Source organism: Chrysemys picta, chromosome 2, assembly GCF_011386835.1.
Source record: "Chrysemys picta bellii isolate R12L10 chromosome 2, ASM1138683v2, whole genome shotgun sequence".
In the NCBI taxonomy this organism is placed as follows: Eukaryota; Metazoa; Chordata; order Testudines; family Emydidae; genus Chrysemys; species Chrysemys picta.
The window spans coordinates 98,925,286-98,947,542 of NC_088792.1; the positions used below are offsets into that span (position 1 = coordinate 98,925,286).

The 22,257-nt window shown below is 44.5% G+C and overlaps 1 protein-coding gene across 6 annotated transcripts in view; it reads left to right on the forward strand.

The window, feature by feature from the left end:
* Positions 1 to 12,603: 12,603 nt before the first annotated feature.
* Positions 12,604 to 22,257, forward strand: part of VOPP1 (VOPP1 WW domain binding protein) — a 98,209-nt gene continuing 88,555 nt past the window's right edge. Inside the window, exons 1-2 of one of the 6 annotated variants that reach the window (XM_065583866.1) lie at positions 12,604 to 12,652; positions 21,684 to 21,781. In XM_065583866.1, the coding sequence (XP_065439938.1) occupies positions 21,731 to 21,781 (51 nt within the window). In that variant the 5' untranslated portion in view covers positions 12,604 to 12,652; positions 21,684 to 21,730. Of the gene's footprint in view, positions 12,653 to 20,910; positions 21,099 to 21,220; positions 21,475 to 21,653; positions 21,782 to 22,257 lie in introns of those variants that run through there. The other 5 variants (XM_042842819.2, XM_005287314.5, XM_065583864.1 and 2 more) reach the window with 5 other exon arrangements.

Here is a 22,257-nt window from a genome sequence, read left to right on the forward strand (position 1 = left end):
TAAAATGTTTAGCAGCTGGGTCAGGAAGGAATTTTCCATATGGTATAATATTTCACTAATGTGGTTTTTACACCTTCCCATCAAGCATCTGGCATTCAGTGACAAGATTAGTACCCCTTATGGAGGGCTTCATGAAGATAATATAAAGGGAAATTAAAACAGTTTGAGGGTGAGCTAGTTGCCCCAAACTCACTTCCAATTACTCTATTGAACACACAATAATCACGCCCACCCTCTGACCTTGCTATCCTGTACCCATTTCCTGTAAATAGATATTTGTCCTAATCCTTTCTTCATGTCCACATACCTCCCTCTGGCTGTTTCATTTTTGTTGCTTGTCTGCAACCCAGAAGAGTTTGTTTGCATCTCCTGCTTTAACTGAAAAGACTATAGTGTTCTGGGGCACATAACCATTGCTGCTCTGCAGGGGTGGATTTACCATGAAACACAGTGCCCTGGCATGGGGTCCCCCAACAACAGGGGGTGGAGTGGCATTGAGTGAACAAGCATGATTTTCTGAAGTCAGTCTTGGGAGAATCAAAGAGTAAAAACCATGTCCTGAACGGTAAGGAATAATGGGCCTCATCTAAAACCCACTGAAGTAAATAGACCCATCAACTTCAATGGGTTTTGGATCAGACCCAATGTGAGTAAAGTACTTCCCCCCTCCCCAAAGTGATTTCTCTCCTTCCTAATGCAATCTTATACAATCTTTTCCATTGAGGCTGCTATGCTTTTGTACACTAGAGTTTTTCATACATCTTCACTCCTGTAGTACCTAATACTTTATTATCTTGACTTGTCAGGATGGCTTTGTGTGTGGTTTCATAAAGTAAATTAACCTTATTAAACATAAAGGCCACCAGCCTAAATTAGATCCACATGGTCTAGTTATCTGAATATTCACTGTAGCATGCTGTGTGTTTGTTTGATTCTATGTGTAAGGATGTTTGGGCGAATGAGCAGTTCTTGGAGCAACTCCGTTTGCTCCCTTATAATTATGGGTCTGAGAGTTCCCCATTATCCAACTCTTTGGTCAGTTGAGGACCAAAAAAGTCTAAATGACCAGTTATTTCAATTGGAGATGTGCTAACTCCATTTTTTTATTTATTGGATACCAAACAAAAGGCCTTAAATACTATTTAATACAAATCCAGGTATTAAGGAAGCAATGCCATTTGACAATAAGCATCTGATTTTCAAAGCTTACTTTGATCTACCTTATTATATATGTAGTTTCTATCCAGTGCCACTAGCAGAGGCTAAGGGGATAAGAGCATCTGAAAAGGACTCTAAAAGCTCCTTAACTATAGAACTATCCCTGCACACTTTATGCAGATAGAACTGCCTCTGCCATCAGTGGGTTTGGCCTGAGGAAAGACTGCAGGATGACTCCACTCTCTGTTCAGGACTTACTTCACTCAACACTTACATGTAGTCACGTACTGGTGTGGAACCCAATAGCTGTTTAACAGTGCACAGCACCACATGCAACAATATAGAACAGGAAATATAGTATCCTATCCAATCAAAACTGTAGTGGGAATTTGTGTATGATATTTGTCTGTACTCTACATGCCCAAAGACTCTGTCAATGCCTAACAAATACTACATTGCTTATTTCAGCAGTTTACTGTTTACAAAGTTCCTAAATATGGATTTACACAGTGAGGAGAAGAAATAACCTACATCTTAATAGTCAGTGAATGGATATTCATCCTGCAGGCTCTGAGGGAGCTGTCATAGTTATACTGGTTAATGATGCTCATTTTTAAAGGTGCTCAAAACTGCTCTTTTCACAATCGACCCCAAGAGGCTTTTAAAAAGCCATTACAATCAACCAAATATAACATCATTCTAAAGCTCAGTGAACAATTCCTTGTTTTACAACTCAGACCTGTATTAGAGATGTAACTTCTGTGGTGACATGAGTTATATTTCCCCTGTCCATTTCTGAGGGATAGCCAGTATTTATTTTTCAGTCCAATGACAGCTTGGTTCTCTTTCGTCTCTCATTACAACAGGGAAAGATGGGGTTTGCTGGTGGGCACTAGCTAATAAACATGTGGCCTGTAATTCCTGGCAAATTGATGCTGTATTCCTAGAGAATTTTCCAGCTGTATTTAATGAGCTCTCATTTCTCAAACTGAAAGGTCCAGCTGGGATAGGAGGGAGCCTTGGACTGTTAGGGAGTGAGAGATTCACAATAGTAAAAACACCAGCAAATTAATACTACTATAAATGGTGAAGAAAAGGCCAAGTTAAGCAGTTCACTTGATTGCTTTCTTTTTTTGTTTAATAGCAAACCTCTAACATCAGATTCTCCTCTTGCACCAGTTTTACAGTGGTATAACATCATTAATTTCATTGGATTAATTCTGATTTACTCAGATGAAAGGAAAATCAAGCCCCCAGAGTGTAATTGATGATCTGGAAGGTCTTTCCAATCTCTGGTTATAGGATGAATTCACAGCCCAGACAAGAAAGCAAGCTGAGATAATGTGAAACAAACTGTTCTGGGGATTGTTTCCCCAGAGGGTTTGTCTTATCAGGCCACAGGAGAATAGCTTTACATTTCCATTATACCATCATGTGATTGAGGTTGCATTCTCTAGTCACTTCTGCTGGAATGCTAAGACAGCTCTCTTGGGTTGGTGGGATCATACATCACATTGTTTTTCATTCCGTCATATTTTCAATTCTTAGACTCACCCCACAGCCCCTTTTCCTCCTCTTTCCCAAAGAATTTTCTACCAGAGAGAAGGGCTTTAAAATGTTTTTAATCAAGCTACTGCTGTACATAATGAATCAATACCTGGCCAACATCAGAGGAGTAGACAGATTATGGCAGGACATGCTTTCTCTTTTTGTAGTATCTGCAGAACATGAACTTTGGCCCATAAGGAATTTTTGGCATTATATTTGTTTTATATATATATATATATAAAATTATGTCTTTGACACTGCTTCCATATCAATTGATAAATATACACTATATAACAGATCGTTTGTGCTCACTAGGCTTTGTTCTACAGTACCTTCCACTTCAAAGTCTCACTCCCCTCCTACTCCCTCCCTAATAACGCAAGGCTCTTGTGATGAACTCCCCACTCATTTTCTGCTTCCACTTCACTTCCTCCTAAAGCCATCTGCCCACTGCTAGAATCATTCATCTGTTCTTGAACCTGCTGTAATAGTTTAGGACAACAGTGCCTGTATTTCTCCTCAGATGTCCAGCAAGTGGTCCCACTCTCAGGTTTGCAGCTTCTCAGCCATTGTCTTCCTTGGTAGAGACCTGCATCTCTCTTGATTCTGACTGGGACATTTCCAGGCTGTGCAGTTCCCTGCCTATACTGTGTTAGTCCCACCACAGACACGTGCCCAAGGACACTTGCTTGCTTTCTCTTCAGAGATGGTTAACAGGTGTAATTGTTCTAATTATAAGGTACCACACAGCACTTCCTATGCAAAACTACTTTATTTTTAAGGAGAAAAACTATTAACACTAAAAGAACACTAAAACACTAAAAGAACCTACATGCATGCTAACAAACTTACCAAAGTTCATCCTAAGATGGATTCTGGCGGAAGCAGTCCTTCAACTCCCCACCCAAGGCACTTCCTTGTGGTTACAAGCTCATAACTGCTTCAGCTCACAACAAGCACAGAGTTGTATGGGACCTCAGTAGGTCCAGTCGTTCCAAACCTACCCTACAGATTGAGGCCCTCCATGGACCAGAAGTCTTGTCTGCTTGCGGGATCAGGAAGAAGGCCCTCAGCCAGTTTAAAACCAGGCTATTTACCCAAACCACCCTTTCTTTGTTTGTTGGTCCCTGGAGAATCCAGTTTGAACTAATCTGTGCATACCTCTGCAGGGGGTGGCCTCAAAGGGTTGATAATGGAGGAAGTGTATTAAAATCACCTTCTCTACTAGGGAAGGCATGTACAATGCCACTATAACATATACACAGTTGCATTTTTAATACAATGTATCCCGAAAGTAATAGCCCTAATTCAAAACATTAATTGAAGTCATAATCTTTAATTCCATAAGGGTTGTTCAGGGTATTACAGGATATAGTCAGTCTGTCACACCTTCCCACAGCTGAACTTCACCCCTTTCCTGATGCCACCTCTCCTGCTGACAGACATCCAAATGACCTTCTCTCAAACCTGCCCACCGGCAAGTCCCCGTTCCCTCATTAAGGCTGTGTCTCATTTTGAGAGACCTCCAGACAATCGTTCTCATTGGTAGGCCCTCCCCTGTCTTGGTGAGATTTGTCTCTTTCTGATAAACTTTTGATTCTCTCCTTAAAGTCATCTTTCATACTAATTCACTTCTAGGTCCTGATTCTCCACTGCCTTACACTTGTGCACTCATTTACAACAGGTCGAAGTCAGCGCATCACGTTACCATTCTGATTTGGAAGCATTTTACATGACAACATAAGGAGCAAGGCAGTGGAGAATCAGTCCCCTAGCAATACCATGATTACAGCTAGTCCCTGATCCTCCCGAAATCCTTCCACCATGCAAATGCTTGACCCTGCAACCGGGACTGCAAACAATGAGCCTGTATTTACAAAGAGCTCATCTTTGTAAACAGCTTGGCGATCTTTGGGTCTATAAATGCTACGTTTTGGTATATTTACTATTTGAGAGAATAAGCTTAATCTTGAATTGGGAAAAATGAACATAATAGCATCTGATAATATGAATATTTGGGTTGTATTGTGCAGTATGATTAATCAGAATGCTTCATCATTCTGTATGTTGAATAATGTTAATACTATACTTACTGCTCCTTAAAATATTGTTTGCTCTATTTATTTAAGATGATGGCCAAACAACCAACACTAATAAGAGACTGAAAGGCACAATGAGTATGCAGCGCTATGAAGAATTAACACAGCCAACATGTTCTTCAGGAACATCCAAGAGGTTTGCCAATTAATCCATAATCCTTCAACGTTAATTTCATTGGAAATAGGTTGAGTATGTCCTATTTTCTTGAGAATTTCACCCCAGTTGCTCTGCCATATTCCAGCATGGCAATTTGTTAATTGTGACTCTGTTGTAGGACAACATAGCCTCTTTCTGGAAAGAACAGAATTGGAAAATGTAGTTAACTGAAACAAAATTACCTCTAAGTGATTTTATTTAATTTCAGCAATTACAACAAACTGTAGGTGTCCCAATCTTCTATTGTTCTCTGCAATTTTAATAAAAAGTCTGGCATTGTATGAAAAAAAATTAATATCTGCACACACTTGCTAAAATACATGCAGGCGAAATATATTTTTGCTGATTGGTGCAACTGGGCTCAATAGTATCTTTTCCTATCAAAATTAAATTGTATAGGATCTAAATAGTGACATTTCAATTTCACACTGGACTAGCATGTGGGTCAACTCACCAAACCTCCATCTACTGTGTTTCAGGTATAAGTGTATACTGCTTAAAGATGTTAAACAACTTGCTTTGGGGTGGGGTTTTCCTAACCACCCGAGTAAATGAGAAGCACAAGTATCATTGAAAGTCAATCATACTGATGATGGTGTAGCCTGATTTGGGGTGTGTTAGTAATGTTGATTTAATGTATCAACTTAATTTAATTTTATTTAATTAATTTTAATTAATACTATTAATGATATTAATAATTATTATTATGGATATTAATTAGTATGGGTTTAGGCTCGCCAATTTGTTTGATCCAAAGATAAAGTTCGTCCCGAATCAGGCTTCACAGAGTTTATAAAAGGACCTTCAGGGGTATGACAGGAAGCTTACACTGAGACAGATATAGTCATAAAGACCTTTTAAAATCAATGAAATAGTAAGCAAATGGTAAAACAGTTAGTATTACAGAGTTACAATTGTATTACTGTTATTCAAGAGATACATATGATAATACAATATTATGTGCTGCAAACTTTGGTTAATACTCACACTTTGTTTTAATAACTCGGTGATATGTTCTGTTGCAATTGAGCATGACTGGGTCGTCTGGTTTCCTGGGGTTGCAATAGTTCAGTTCCAGACTTAGGATTTTGGCTCAGTCCTACCCTTAGAGCAACAATAAGGGTGTAATAAGTCAGAAATATCAATGTCAATTTCATGGTTACAATCTACTGGGCTCCAGTTGTCGCGATTTCGTCTGATGCTGTTCACTTAAGTCCTGAGGAGGAAGTTGCTCCTGCGACCTGGACGATCGATACAGCTTTAACTGGTTAGCATGGTAAATTTTGTCTTTATTATGCTTTCCTCCTGTTATTCTAATATACTGCTGAACTGAGTTTAGCAATGATTCGGAAAGGTCCGATCCATCGGTTACACAACCCATGTTCTGCTGCCTTATATGATAACAACATTACCTGGTGTCCTACCTCCCAAGTATTCTCTCTCTGGTTTTTTGTCAAAGTAAGCCTTTGCCTTACGTTTGGATTTTCCCAATTTGGCAGCTACCTGCAAGTGGATTTGATTTCAATGTTTTTGCAGATTTTGCAAGTAGGTATCTATTTTTATTCCCTCTAATTGAGTGCCACTAGTGTGCCAAATTAAATGTTCTGGTAATCGCATTGTTCGGCCTGTCATCACTTCAAAAGGTGTTTTATCAGTAGATGCAGCCGGTGTCGCGCTCAATACCATTAAAATTAAAGGCATGAGGGTGTCCCAGTGACGTCCATTGGCAGCAACCAGTTTCTTCAACATCACTTTTATAGTCCGATTGGTTCGTTCCACCATCCCAGATGACTGTGGTCTGTATGGGATGTGTAGTCTCTGCGGGACTCCCATTAATTTAAGACAGTCCCTAAAGAACTGTCCCATGAAATGTGATCCCTGGTCTGATTCTACCTTTGCAGGGATCCCCCAGCCAGAGAAGACTTGCTCTACTAGGACCCTGGCAGTGGCTTTTGCAGTATTAGCTCTACCCATTTTGAGAGAGGATCAACAATCACCAGTAGATATTGGTTACCTCTTTGAGTCCTTGGCAAAGGACCTACAAAGTCAATTTGCCAAGCCATCCAAGGACCTTCATACACCTGGGATTTTAGTGGCGCATTTCTTTTGGATGGAGTTGGATTAGCTTGGGCACATGCCAGACAATTTTCACAATATTGTTACACATCCATCCTAAGTGGCCACAATCCTACAGATGCAAGACGTTGAACAGTTTTGTCCACTCCCTGATGTTCTCCTGTAGGAGTATCATGGACCATGTACATCATTTCCCTCCATAGGTGAGCTGGAACTACCCACACAGGGAAAGGACCTCCTATATACACGAGAACTCCATCTACTACCTGTAACTGTTGCTCATGTCTTTTGTACAAAGGGTCTATTGTTAATGACCCTTCTTTTCCTGTTTTGGAAAGCTTTAGGATTATTCTCACTATGTCCTTATCCAATTTTTGCATATCTTTTAAATCTGGTGTATCGGGTTGTACCAATTTAGTTGCAGCTATAGGACATTTAGGACTAGGGGTAGTAACAAAATACTCCTGATCTTTTCCTTTCCAAAATTTCCCTGATCGGGTTCCTTCTCGGGCCAATTTATCAGCCTTTTCATTTTCTATAGCATAAGGGTCTAATTTCCAGTGAGCTTTCACTTTTTTCACTTTAATTGGCCGCCCTGGAACAGTAATTATTACTGCTAACCAATGGATGTATTTCATCAGTGATCAAGTATCAGAGGGGTAGCCGTGTTAGTCTGGATCTGTAAAAGCAGCAAAGAGTCCTGTGGCACCTTATAGACTAACAGACGTATTGGAGCACGAGCTTTGCGTGCATCGACGAAGTGGGTATTCACCCACGAAAGCTCATGCTCCAATACGTCTGTTAGTCTATAAGGTGCCACAGGACTCTTCGCTGCTTTCATCAGTGATGCATACCTAATAGGTGTGCCATCAGAAAATATAAACCCATTTGTTTCCCAACATGGTAGAAATCTGTGAGAGAATTGCATACCCGTGCAGAGTCCGAAAACAGACAGATATTTTGGTATGTGGTAGCGATGGAGAACTCCAACACACAAGCCACTGCAGCTAATTCAGCATATTGAGCCGAATGTGGAGTGCCTTCTCCCAAGGCTCTCCTTTCTCCGCGGGAGGAACTGCATAGATTCCGAATCCAGTATAGGGTTTGCCATGATGGTAAAAACTAGAACCATCAACAAAGAAATGATACCTATTAATGGAATCTGTCTTCTGGGTCAAAGGCTGGAAAAGCTTTTGTTTTTCCTCCCCCCTTAGATCCAATTGATCAAAACTGGGACACGTGTGGCTCCCCTTGATACAATAGTGCAGTTGGTAACAAAGATGGTGTCCTAATAGGTTTGACTGCAATATCTTTCCCTTGCATCAGTAATGCCCAGTGGGCTAGGCGAGCATTTGAGACTTGCCCATCTTTTACCCTATTGGACAGTAAAAACTGAAGGGGGAGTGTGCGATGAGTGTAATATGATCGGGCTGAGGCCAATTAGAAAAGTGTTGTATGGCCCAACTGGTTGCCAATAGATACTTTTCACAATTGTCATATTTAAGTTCAACTGATGACATTAAACGTGAGGCTTAGGCCACAGGTCTGATTTTTCCCATGCCTTTCTTGTGAGGCCACAGCCGCTAACGCATTAACACTCTGCTACCTCCAGATGATAGGGTATTTCAGGATTTGGAGTGATCAACACCGGAGCCTTGACAATGGCCTGTTTTAGCTGGGATACTGCTTCTGTGTGTTGCTCAGACCATTTCAACTGGACACCTTTCTTTAGTAGTTGGTACAAGGGACCTGCAATAGAAGCAAAATTTGGGATAAAATCCCTGTGGTACTCAAACCTAAAACCTAAAAAGGATCTTAAAGCCATTGGGTCCCGTGGTAAAGGCAATGTTTGGATTGCATCTACCTTCTGTTGTGCCGGGATTCTACCCCACTTTGTCAGGGTAAGGCCTAAGAAAGAGACACAATTGGCCATTAGCTGGGCCTTGGCCAGATTGCACTTTAACCCTGCTTCCTTTAGAATTTGCAGGAGCTCGTCAAGTCTTTCTAAATGCTCCTTTTTTGTCTGTGTTGCTAAACACAGGTCATTTACATATTGAAATAGAACATTTGGTTTAGAAAATTGTGACAGTACCCACCTCATTTGTTCATGGAATAAAGCTGGAGAATTTTTATATCCCTGGGGTAACTGTGTCCAAGAATATTGCACTCCCTGGAAACTAAATGCAAAATGGTACTGTGAAATGTGGGCCAATGGTAATGTCCAAAAGCCGTTACTGATGTCTAATACAGTAAACCATACAGCCTCTGGGTCAAAGGATTTGATTAGATCTGGCATTTTGGCCACTGGGAGGGCACCAGTGGGTGTGACCTGATTCAGGCGTCTGTAATCTATTGAGACGCCACGAACCATCTGGTTTCTTTACAGGCCAAATAGGGGAATTAGCAGTGGAAGTACATTTACGTAGTACTCCCTGTGTCAGCAAAGACTTGATAGTCTTTTCTATGTACGGATTTGCTTGTTCTGGGTAAGGATACTGTCTTTGGGCTGAAATCTCTTCTTCTTCCACAACAGTAGTGACTGCCATGCATCCACAATCATGGATTGTGTTTAGCAAAGGCATCTGCATGCTTGCGAAGTAACGCTTATAACTCAGGTTGGTCTGCATGCTTAGCCACTATTTTGTTCAAATCATACCTCTCAGTTTCAGAGTCCTCCACTGGAGATACCATGCCACACTCAGGTATGACTACTGGAGAGTCATCCTTTGCCTGTTCTACTGAAAGACACAATAATTGGTTACCCAAATCAAGAACACATCCCTGTTTGTATAAGAAATCAGTTCCCAGTAGACAGTTCTTTGGGTCTGCTAATTTCATCAATGCAAAGGTATGAACCTTTCTTAGGTGACCTATTTGTACTTCAAGGGGTATAGAAAGTGTGGTAACAACCTGATTACTTGCAAAAGTTGCAAGTGTCTTAGTACACCCTGATGACAGGATCCTTGACATGGATAATACTAATTGCTGCCCCAGTATCTATAATAAAATTCCTGTTGAGGGCCCCCTACCACTGCAGATATTGTGGGTCTCCCACTCGCATCCCTGCCTAAATGGGTTATGACTACACTCGGGGTTGTTTGACGTCATGCAGCATATGCAGACAAATAATCTATGGGTTCTTCCTCTATCTCTTCAGAGGCAGACAATTCTGGAGGAGAGACTGTCCACCGGGGAAAAGGGAATGGATCAACAGAGGCCACTGGATGGTTCAAGGGTGCTGAGCCTTGGCCTTCCATCATCAGCTCATTCACATGGGCACGGAGTTCTCGGCTATCCTGTCGTTGAGCCTCAAGCATCTGCTGCACTGTCCTAAACATCCTTACAACTGAGTCCTCCGTTTTGTGCAGAGGCGGTGATTTAGGTCTCTACAGACACGAATTGTTCTGTGCAGCATCTGAAAAGAAAGGAACACGGTCCCGGGCCCCTACATAGGATCCAAACGCATAACCCTGTCGAGGGGCTTGGCCACTCGAAGGTCCAGGGTTATTACGTGGGTTAGGGTCATTTTGCCAACGTTGATACCTAGGGAATTTAGGAGCCCCTCATCCTAACCCTGGTTGAGGTCGAGGTCCCTCAATCTTTACAGTGGGATTAGTTTGTGGTTCCTGAAGTACTGCAACAGGGGCTCCACGCCGACCTAATTTATAGCCTCCCTGTGCATATGCCTTAGCCAGTAAGGCTAATGCCTTCTTTAAAGAAGTATCATCAGTTATGTGCATATTAACCATTTCCCGTATCTGGGGAAGAGAGTTATTAACCAGCAAACTAACGTATGGTGGCTCATCTGTTTCCTTTTTCATATGACTCTGCCAGGCTGCACTTAACCGCAAATGAAACTGATGTGGAGTCTAATTAGTTTTCTGCTTTAGGTTAGACAGAATGGCCCCCTAGCTTGCCCCCGATGCTGATTATGTTCCAATAGGGCTACAGTTTCATTAAAAGTTTTTTCTCCTATCCTATACTCAGGTGGCAAAGTACTCCACAATGCTCGATTCACTGTGAGCAGGGCCGGCTCCAGGCACCAGGCAACCAAGCACATGCTTGGGGCGGCACCTGGTAAGGGGTGGCCAATTGGGATGGCGGGGGGCAGCGCGGCACGGCGTGGCATTCCACGGGGGGGGTGCTCTGGCGGCGCGGCGCTCGGCGGGGGGGGCGATGCGGGGCATGGCGCTCGGGGGGGGTTCTGGCGGCGCGGTGCTTGGCGGGGGGGCGCTCTGGCGGCGCGGCACTCGGCGGGGGGGGTGCGGGGCGCGTCGCTCGGCGCGGGGGGTTCCAGCGGCGCTTGGCGGGGGGGGGGGCTCTGGTGGCACGGCGCTCGGTGGGGGGGGCGGCGCGGGGCGCGGCGCTCGGCGGGGGGTTCCAGCGGCGCTTGGCGGGGGGCACTCTGGCGGCGCTGCGCTCGGCGGGGGGGTGTGCGGGGCGCGGCGCTCGCTGGGGGGGTTCCAGCGGCGTGGCGCTCGCTGGGGGGGGTGGGCTCCGGTGGCACGGTGCTCGGCAGGGGGGGCGGCGCGGGGCGGGGCGCTCGGCGGGGGGTTCCGACGGTGCGGTGCGGTGTGGCACTCGGCGGGTCGGCGCTTTTTTTTGCTGCTTGGGGCAGCAAAAAAGTTAGAGCCGGCCCTGACTGTGAGTTGTAAGATTTTAACCCAATCTTCCCTTGGTAAGCCAAACACTTTTGCTGTCTCTTGCACATGTTGTGCATGTATTGCAACTGAAGAATCCTCCATCATTCCTACTTGCTTACCTACTAGGTCTAAGGTCTTAATATCTGTAACAACTGCTACAGGACAATCAGAATTAGAATCTGAAGCTCCTCCTTCTGGATCAGGATCTGGGCTTCCATCTGAGCTTGAATCTATAATTTCTATTTCTCGACTCCTTTTCCCTAAATTCACATTTTCCTCATCTGAACCATCAGAACTTTCCACTGGAGATAATCCTGGATATGTAGGATAACTTTCCATAAAACCTCTATGTCTTACACTCAGGGCGTCTCCACACTGACGCAGGACATCTCTTAGTCCGCTAAGGTCTGGTGTAGTAGGGCATTCTACCAGTACACCAGGTGATACCAGCATATACCAAAGGGGCATAAGGGGTCCACAAAATTCTTGGGGTCTAGGCAATGTTGATTGTCCAAATGCCAATAAATGTCCATCCAAAGGGACTGGATCTTCTACTCTATATGGTGCTAATGTAATATTGGGTGGAGGAGCAGGAATTCTATTCCTTGGTTGTTGTAGCTCTCTCTGTTGTAACTTAGAGATTACTACATCACATGCACTAGCTACTCGTGTCACTTGTGATACTGCATCTTCTAATTCCTGAACAATGACACTCTCTAAAGGCACTGCCTCTTCACTATCAGGGACTGGCACTAACAGAGGAGAGAATTTTTCCTCCCCCTTTGCTTTGCTCATCTCCTCTTTTGCATCACTAGCCGCTTTTTCTATGACACTCATCTCCGCCTCCTGTGGTGCCACCTTAGGACTTCTTTTTTCTATCTGCAGACTGCCGGTAGCTTCTGCACTGCCAACTTCCTCTTCTGACTCTCCTCGTGGCTCTTCAGACTCAATCTCCAACTCCGCTTCTAAAGGTACTGTATCAGCCTGAGCTAATTCTCTTGCCCTACTTCTAGTTGTTGGCCCTGTAGGTTTTTCTACCTTTGTCGGTTCCACCATGCCAATAGGAATGGGAATCAATTCTTTATCCTCCTTTACCATATCTTCTCCCCTTTCAACTTCTTTAATCTTTTCCAACATTCGACCACAGTCTACTCTATAGGCCACCAGCATTTGCAGAGCTTCCCTGAGTAACTTTATTTTTGTATTCAATTTCTTTCCCAGCGAACTACAAGCCATGAGCAGGCATTCAACAGCTATTCCCTTTACCAATTTAGCCCTTTTCTTTTTCTGCTCTATTTCTTCATCAAATATCTCACTTACAAAACCCCATGGTTACTATGCTCAGAAATCATCTCGTTATTCCTCAGCTGTTCTAAACCTCCTTCATGTTCTTGAATATATTTCCTGGCAAAGTTTTCTAAAGCCAGACTGCGGGCAACTCCAACAGACTTCTTGCCCTTGCTTCTCTTTTAACACTCTTAATACGAAATAGAGAACTCATTTAAATTCTACAACTTTACTAGCTTATTTAATAAACTAGAATAAATACTCTGTTGCTTTACTCTGAAACTGAAGGTGTCCCTTCACAGAAACAACAGGAAATAACACCCCTAACCGGTTTGTACACTTCGTTCAATAAGTCCCAAGTAAATAAAATGGCTTATAGCAAATCGAGAGATCTCTTCCCTCTGTCGGGACCTGCCAAATACTGGGGAATACTGAGGCAGACGGATCAGAGGTGCAATCCGGGAGAGTTAAGGGGACTGAGATAAGGTATCTTTGAACTGTTCAAGTTCTGACTTATTGCAGCCTTTTTGGCGGCGATTAATACCTTGCTTTGTCAACTCCCCCGCCACCACTAGTGTGGGTCATCGGATCCAACGCTACTGCTAATATCTTATCGGTACCATTCGTTATAACTTCAACCTTTACAAAACCCGTTAAACACGCGTATCACTTTAAATAATATTACTTTAGCCAAAAACTCTATTACTTTATCCTGCAGTATTATATTAAAAAACCTTAAAATTAAACTTCTAAGTTAAACTGGAAATACTGGGACTGGTGCCAAGCCACAGTCACAGGAAATGAGGCTTCTGCTTTTTTTTAAGAGAGAGGAAGTTTGTAAATATCTGTAATTTTAACCATTTACTTATGCCTCAGATGAGATTTCTTAAGGGTCTAAAGATGCCTGGAATTCCTAAAAATTCCTGTCACACACTCCTCGAAACTCCTGGCTGTCTCGCCAGCCTGTAGCCTGTTTTGGAGTGTGTTAGTAATGTTGATTTAATTTATACACTTTATTTTATTTTTTAATTAATTAATATTAATAGTATTAATAATTATTTTGGATATTAATTAGTATGGGTTTAGGCTCGCCAATTTGTTTGATCCAAAGATAAAGTTTGTCCTGAATCAGGCTTCATGGAGTTTATAAAAGGACCTTCACGGGTATGACAGGAAGCTTACACTGAGACAGATATAGTCATAAAGACCTTTTATTAAAATCAATGAAATAGTAAGCAAATGGTAAAACAGTTAGAATTACAGAGTTACACTTGTATTACTGTTATTCAAGAGATACGTATGATAATACAATATTATGTGCTGCAAACTTTGGTTAATACTCACACTTTGTTTTAATAACCCGGTGTTGGAAAATAAGGGACAACACCTTTGGCAGTTCCGTTTTCACACCTCTGGCAGAGGAAGCTAAATGCATAGCTGTTAAAGCTGTTTACTCTTTAACTTAACTCAATAAGCCTTAAACTGAAATAAAGCGTAGGGTAACCAAGCTTAGCCTAGTTCCCTTAAAACTTAAAGTTTGAAAAGAAATAATGTACGGCCTATTAATAGTTAATAGCCGTCATAGATGGGTAGCATCGATACGTTGTTGAAGGTGGAGGCAATGAAGAGTAGGTGGGTGGGTAGAATTGCCTCCCAAATGGCGAGATGAACCGTCTTTTTATAGGGCATTGGTCAGAAATCCTTCCTCTTATGCCCAAATTTCATCCTTCCCCCACAGAAATGTTAGGGTACATTTACCCCATAGGCTAGTATGTATGTGCGTATGGATGACAGGAATGTATGCACTTGTGGTGTACTTGTTAATTCTGTGGGTACAACATTGAAAAATCCCCTATGCCATCTTCATTGTCTATCGGTTTAGGCAAAAGGTCTCTAGACATCTGCATGAGTGTTTTATCTATTTTTACTTTTCTGGGTAAGGGTCCCAAAATGTGCTAACTTTGCCTTAGCTTAACATACAAGGTTTTGGCCTGTAGGTCTCTTGCATTACAGCCAAACTTATTTTTAATATAAATCTATAATCCTATTACATCAAATACTCAAATTTATAAGAAAAGATATATTTATACAAACAAGCAGATTAATCCTTAGGGCTACAATGGTTAGTTATTAGCCAGTTATAGTGATCAAGATAAGAAATTAGTCATCATTATTTTGAGCAGTCTGGTGGTAATTTAGGCCCTGATCCTGCAAATGGGACTAGTGTTGTGTGTGAAGCTGTTCATATTTGCATGTGACTGCAGAATCCAGGCTGTAGGTAAAAAGGGAGTGTGCGCGTGGGGAGGGGAAGAGTTCCACAACCTAGGATTGAACAATGGGACTTTTACCATATCTCTTTAGCCTAATACTCTCCCATCCAAGCTATTTCAGCAAGTGTCTTGTATGTGTTTTAAAGATGAGAAGTTTTTTATATTTCTTTTGTTAAAATCAACATTACCCAAAGAAGAGTTACATTTACATCTTTCTGAAACAAAAGCTTTAAAAATGTACTTGTACAGGAATGTTACACACCTTTAACAACAAATCACGAACTAATGACTGGTTTTTCTTCGACAAATATAAAGAAGCAGTTTTACATATATAATTAGGACTATCTTTTTTATTCTGTTCACAGCACCTTGCAAAATGGGATTCTGGTCCAAGACACGGACACCAAGGTGCTATGCTAATACAAATAGTTCAAAATATATAATACAGTACAAATAGGGAAATGAAAGATAATATAGTATTAGCTGTTTTCATAGTATAGTGGTTACCATATTTATTTTACACACAGCCCCAGTGAGACCATATATTTCATAATGGCTTTAGAACTAATTTTCAATAAAACCATTTTTGTGATAAGTGTTAACTTTTATTCTGTGGGTTTTCTAAACTTGTTTTTATGCCCAGATAGTGGCACAGGGGGGCTATTCTTTGAAGTGCTAAACCATTTAAATGTTGTCTTAAGAGACAGGAAAATCAGAATGTGAAATACGGATTAAATTTTATTTAGAGAAATTGCCCAGAAGAAAAGGCTTGTCCAAGTCAGCTGTTCTATTTGATTGGTGCAACATGTGCCTCCTAGATGCATTGCTGATGCATTGTAGTGTGGTAGAAAGAAAGTGTTCATTTATTTGATAGACAAGTTGCAAATGGTTTTTCTGAAACACATGCTTTCACAGACGACAAAAATGCTACATGCTGGGCTAAGTGAATTTCTAGTGTAATTTTATTAAATGTAGAGGATTTACACCAGGGATGAATGTGGCCCCTGGAGTCCAAACAAAGATGACGGAAGAGCACTAATACCACTTGATGGAGCCTAGGCAGGGCTTATATGAAATCTGAAACTTTTTATTCCTGGGCCCTGAGCTACTTTTGTTCTTTCAGTTTAGCATTTGGTTTGGAGAGAATTTTATGGGTTTGGATATCAATATCCTTCTCTACAAAGATAATTTCCATCAAGAGTAATAAATACACTATGAGTGAAGTGAAGTATATCACTACCCTCTACTATTTCCTTCCTTTCAAGTCCAGAATTTTCTCCCCCTCAGCAACCATATCTCGTGTTGACAAAGTATTGTCCGTCCCTTTTCTTTTCATGAGAACATAAGAACAGCCATACTGGTCAGACCAATGGTCCATCTGCCTTAGTATCCTGTCTTCTGACAGTGGTCAATGCCAGGTGCTTCAGAGGGAATGAACAGAACAGGTAATCAACAAGTGATCCATCCCCTGTCGCCCATTCCCAGCTTCTGGCAAACAGGCTAGGGTCACTTCAAAATATGGTTTTGCATCCCTACCCATCCTGGCTAAAAGCCATTGACGGACCTATTTTTCATGAACTTATCCAGTTCTTTTTTGAACCCTGTTACAGTCTTGGCCTTCAAAACATTCTCTGGCAAAGAGTTCCACAGGTTGACTGTGCTTTGTGTAAAGAAATACTTCCTTTTGTTTGTTTTTAAACCTGCTGCCTATTAATTTAATTTGGTGACCCCTAGTTCTTGGGATATGAGGAGTAAATAACACTTCCTTATTTACTTTCTTCACACCAATCATGATTTTATAGACCTCTATCATATCCTCCCCCCCCTTAGTTGTCTCTTTTCCAAGCTAAAAGTCCCACTCTTATTAATCTCTCTTCATATGGAAGCTTTCCATACCCCTAATAATTTTTGTTGCCCTTTTCTGTACCCTTTCCAGTTCCAATATATCTTTTTTAGATGGAGTGACCAGACCTGCATGCGGTATTCAACCTGTGGGCGTACCACTGATTTATATAGAGGCATTATGATATTTTCTGTCTAATTATCTATCCTTTTCTAATGATTCCCAACATTCTTAGGGGTTTTTTTTTGACTGCCACTGCACATTAAGTGGATGTTTTCAAAGAACAATCTCTTTCTTGAGTGGCAACAGCTAATTTAGACCCCATCATTTTATATGTATAGTTGGGATTATGTTTTCCAATGTGCATTACTTTGCTTTTATCAATATTGAATTTTATCTGCCATTTTGTTGCCCAGTCACCCAATGAGATCCCTTTAACTCTTCACAGTCTACTTTGGACTTAACTATCTTGAGTAGTTTTGTATCATCTGCAAATTTTGTCACCTCACTGTTTACCCCTTTTCCAGATAATTTATGAATATGTTTAACAGCACTGGTCCCAGTAAGGACCCCTGGGGGACACACTCCATTCTGAAAACTGACCATTTATTCCTACCCTTTGTTTCCTATCCTTTTACCAGTTACTGATCCATGAGAGCATCTTCCCTTACTTTGCTTAACAGCCTTTGGTGAGGGACCTTGTCAAAGGCTTTCTGAAAATCTATATCCACTGGATCCCCCTTGTCCACATGCTTGTTGACTCCCTCATTTTACCAAGATAAAACTCCTGACACCTGATTGATCCTCACTCTAACTTTGGTGTCAGTAATGTGTATTGGGTTATTTAGAGAATGAAGAATACCTAACAGCTGGCTGTCAGCCACTCAGGGCACTATACATGGCCAGTGGGCTATCAACTGGAAATATAGACAGAGCTAGCCTCTGAGGCCAGCAAAAAACCTTAGGTCATAAGACCCTAATTTCCTTCTCCAAGCCTTTCCTCATGCGTGCGCTTTCTCTCTCCTCTGACTTTTCCCAGCCCCTTCTCTTCTTCCCAGTTCCTTCCCAATTGCCAATTCTGCCGCCAGAATTCTCCCTTTATCTCTCTGTTACCACAGAGGTCCCATCAATGTATGCAGGAGCACCAGGCTCAGCTGCTAGTCTGGACTAGGGGAGGGAGAAGACAAGATTTCCTCTTCCCCTGCACGGAGCAGCTGGGGCCAGGGCTCGGTCAGACACCCCCCCCAAAAAAACCTCCCCCAGCTGCAGGAAGCTCTGCACATGCCCCCCACATCCTGTTCCCCATCTGCCCAATTCCCTTGCATCTAACCACCCCATACCTTGCCGTTGAGCCTCCCCCCAGAAACCTCCCACCCTGCTGCGCCTCGCCCCCTGCATCCAGAACCCCCCTGCACCCAGACCTCCCTACACACACTTGAACTCCCACCCTGATGAGCCCCACCCCCCCCTGCACCTGGACCACCCCCAACCACAAGCCCCAACCAGCTGCAGCTGGACTCCCATCCCACCAAGCCTTACTCCCCTTGCACCTAGACCCCCTTCTGAGTCCCCCATACCCAGACCCCTCCAGCTGAGCCCCAACCACCTTCACTTAGACCTCCCTGCAGAGTCCCATTACCTCTGCATCCAGATCCCCCTCTCACCAAGCCCCCCACTGATTTGCCCACACCCAGATTGCCCCACCCAGAACCCTCTCATCTCACACCTGGATCCCCACACACTAAAACCCCTCCACACTTGGATCCTGCTGGGCTGAGCCTGCCTGCCCATACCTGGCTCACTCATGGGCTGTGTGTGAGTCTTCCATTTGGGGAGGCTTACCCACAATGCTGGAAGCTCCCTGAAAGGGGGGGGTCACAGGCACCCAGACCGTAGCCCTGCCCTCACTCCATCTCTTCCCCTGAGGCCCCCCCCGCTCTCTGCCTCCTCCCCAAGCCGCCCCCCGCTCTCTGCCTCTTCCCCTGAGGCCCTCCCTGCCCACCCGCTGCTTGTTCCTCTTCCCCTAAGACCACCCTCACCCCTCTCTGCCTCTTCTCCAGATGCCTCCCTCCCTGCTTCTCTCCGCTGCTTCCCCTAAGTCCTGGCTGGCTGCTCCTCTCCGTGGTGGGCGGGAGGCGCCTAGGGGGAAGAGGTGGAGAGAGCACAGGTCCCTGGGGGAAGATGCAGAGCGGGGGTGGAGCCTGGGGTGAAGTGCGGTCAGGGCCACAGTCTGAGCACCGGTTGCTCCCAGTTCTAGGGAGCTTTGCTTCTGGCGCTCCAAAGGTGGCAGGCCAGTGCACCTCCAAAAAGAGGTGACCTGCGCAGCATCCGTGGCATTTGCTCTCCTGCATGGCCAGCATTTTTGGGGGGAAGCTTAGCTTCCCCAAACCTCTTATATGTGTGACCCACGGGTGCGTTTGATGCAAAGGGGCAGAGCCCTGGGGTGTTTCTGGGGCAGGCCTGGTCCTTGCACTGTGTCAGTGTCAAGTGCAGCCTCACCACTGAGTCTATGTCTGGGGGGGGAGAGGGCGGCTGGGCAATCTTCCACCTCGTTGCAGCCAGTGGCCTGTGCTCCCCACTGCCATGCTGGCACCTCCAAATTAATTTATTGACAAATAAAATGTGCAGAATTTTGCAGAGCTTTAAAATATTGTGTGCAGAAACTGTAACTTTTTTGTGCAGAATGCCCTTAGGAGTAGAGGGAAAGTGAGTTAAATTCTAATGCAAGTTCAGGACAGAACCCTGTAATTGAAGACTATTAAGCCTACATTTGATTTTAGACAGTTATGTATATGCATTGCTTCTCATTTCACATAAGGATTATGGGCCAAATTTTCAAAAGTAGCCACTGAAATAACTTGGATCTGATTTTCCTAGATGGTGTGTGTAACCCACCAGTCAGTGTGTTAGATATTCTCTTCTATGTCCAAGTCACAGAGGCTGCAAGTCTGTTACAGCTCTTTCCTACCTTTTTAATTTAAACGGCACAGACTCTTGCTTTTAGGTCCGAGACCCCTGGTTCAGTCCTTGATGTTGGCCAAAATGGAGACCTTCACTTTGCAGTTACTACTGCCTTCCGTGGGTGCAGTGGCTGCTTAGGAATATCTGACCAATCCAGGCCAGGATATCTCACGTTGGCCAATGAGTAAAGCTACGTTTTAATCACAGGTATTTTTAGTAAAACTTATGAACAGGTCACGGGCAATAAACAACAATTCATGGCCCCTGACCTGTCCATGACTTGTACTATAAATACCCCTGACTAAATCTTAGATGCCCTGGAGGCCGCCAGGGCGCTGCTGCTGCTCTGGGGGGACGGCCCCCAGGGCGCAGCGACTGGTCCGAGACCGCTGCTCCAGGGCAGCGCCCAGGTCCCCTGCTGCTCTGGCGTCCCCCTGGGTCAAGTTGCTTTGGGCTACCCAAGCAGAGGCAGGGGCAGCGGGCCCTGGGGCTCTCCCAGCTGGACAGCCCTAGGGTCAGCCACACCGCTGCTGCAGACGTCAGGGAAGTCCTGGAAAGTCACGGAAACCACGACCTCCGTGACAGACTGGCAGCCTTACCAGTGGGAAATGGAAGATCCAAACTCAGTGGTTACTTTTGAAAATTTGTTCCTAAATCCTTCTACAAGGTACCTTAATCCTCTGAGGGGCCGTTGTAACATACAACACAAACGGGGGGCCTCAAGTGTCCTCATTAATCCCACCTACCGAACATGGGCCCTGACCCAGAGAGGCTGCCTGATGGACACTTTCTGTTATGGCCGTTTATAACCCCCCCACCCCCCGCAGCCATCCCAGGCCTGGCGTTAGCCGCTGCCGTTTGGCACAAGGAGAGGGCAGGTTTTCAGCCCTGGCCTCGCGCCTATGAAAATCTGGGCGCGTTTTGGACACCAGGAAGCTGGGCAGCAGGAGGCCAGGCCCGGGGGCTGGGAACTCTCCAGCCCGCAGCGAGGGGGAGGCTGCAGGGCAGCTCAGCGGGCTCAGGTCTCCTTCCCTTCCGGGCTGCTCTGCCATCCAGGTGCCTAGCAGCTCCCTCCCCCTGCGGCCGGGGCACGGTCCCATCGCCCGTCTCCTCCCGGGCAGCCCCGGCCCGCAGCCCGGCTCTGCTCCCGGCCCAAGCTGGCGGCGGCTCCCCGGCCAGGAAGCGCCACGGGGCGGTCCCGGGGGCGGGTCCCCGCCGCTCCTCTCTCCCCGCCCCGCGGCGCCGGGCCTCTTTGTGCCGCTTCAGCCGCTCTCGCCGGGATCCGCTCCCTACTGCCGCTGCTGCTCCCGCGGCCCCGAGCCAGGCTCCCCGCGCCGGACGGTGCCCCCGCAGCTGCTGGCCGGGAGGGCGCAGGGCAGCCTGACTGCGGACTGACCAGCCCTGACCTTCTCCCCCTCGCCAGGGGATCGGGGTGGGCGTGGCTCCCCATCTCTCCTTGTCCCCCCCCAGCCAGGGGATCCCTCCGTGTGTGCACTGCTCCTCCTCCCCCCAAACCCACCCTACCGCCCCACCCAATCAAGGCATCGCCCCTGGGTGTCGCCCCCGCCATACTCACCCCTTGATCCTCTTCTTGCCCCCCTTTCCCCCCAGTGACAGTGATGGGGCTTGCTCTGTTGACAGCTTTCATGTGCACCTGAGAAAATAAGGATACAGAAAGAAGAGGCGAAATGAACCATTTCCAGCAGTGGGTCATATTCCTGCTCTCCTTGTTTCTGGAGGTAAGATTGAAGATATATATATATATATATATATATATATATATATATATATTTTAAATTTAATAACTATTCTTCTGTTGTTTGCAAATAGATTTTCTGGTGATATATTAAAAAATCTTATTATTAATCATGGCATTTATGTATTCAGATTGGTCGGATTACTTTTTAAATTATGGCAAATCACTTAGTGCAGAAAGTGGATCTGTGTGGTCATGTCTCCCCAAATCTGGCCTTGTTCCCCCCCTCCTGGGAGTCCCTCTATGTGTGTCTCTTTCCCCCTCTGAAGATCAAAACTATAATGTATTTTGTGCTGTCAGCCTTGGAGACCTTGAATACATTTTCATTTTTGATTCTTGAATGGGTGGTTTGAGATTCCGGATTCATTTTTCTCACTCTGGATCACCCATCCCACATCTTTCTTTCCCTCCTTTCTTTTGTGCTGTTGTGTATTTTTCCCCCCAGTAGAGGGGAACACT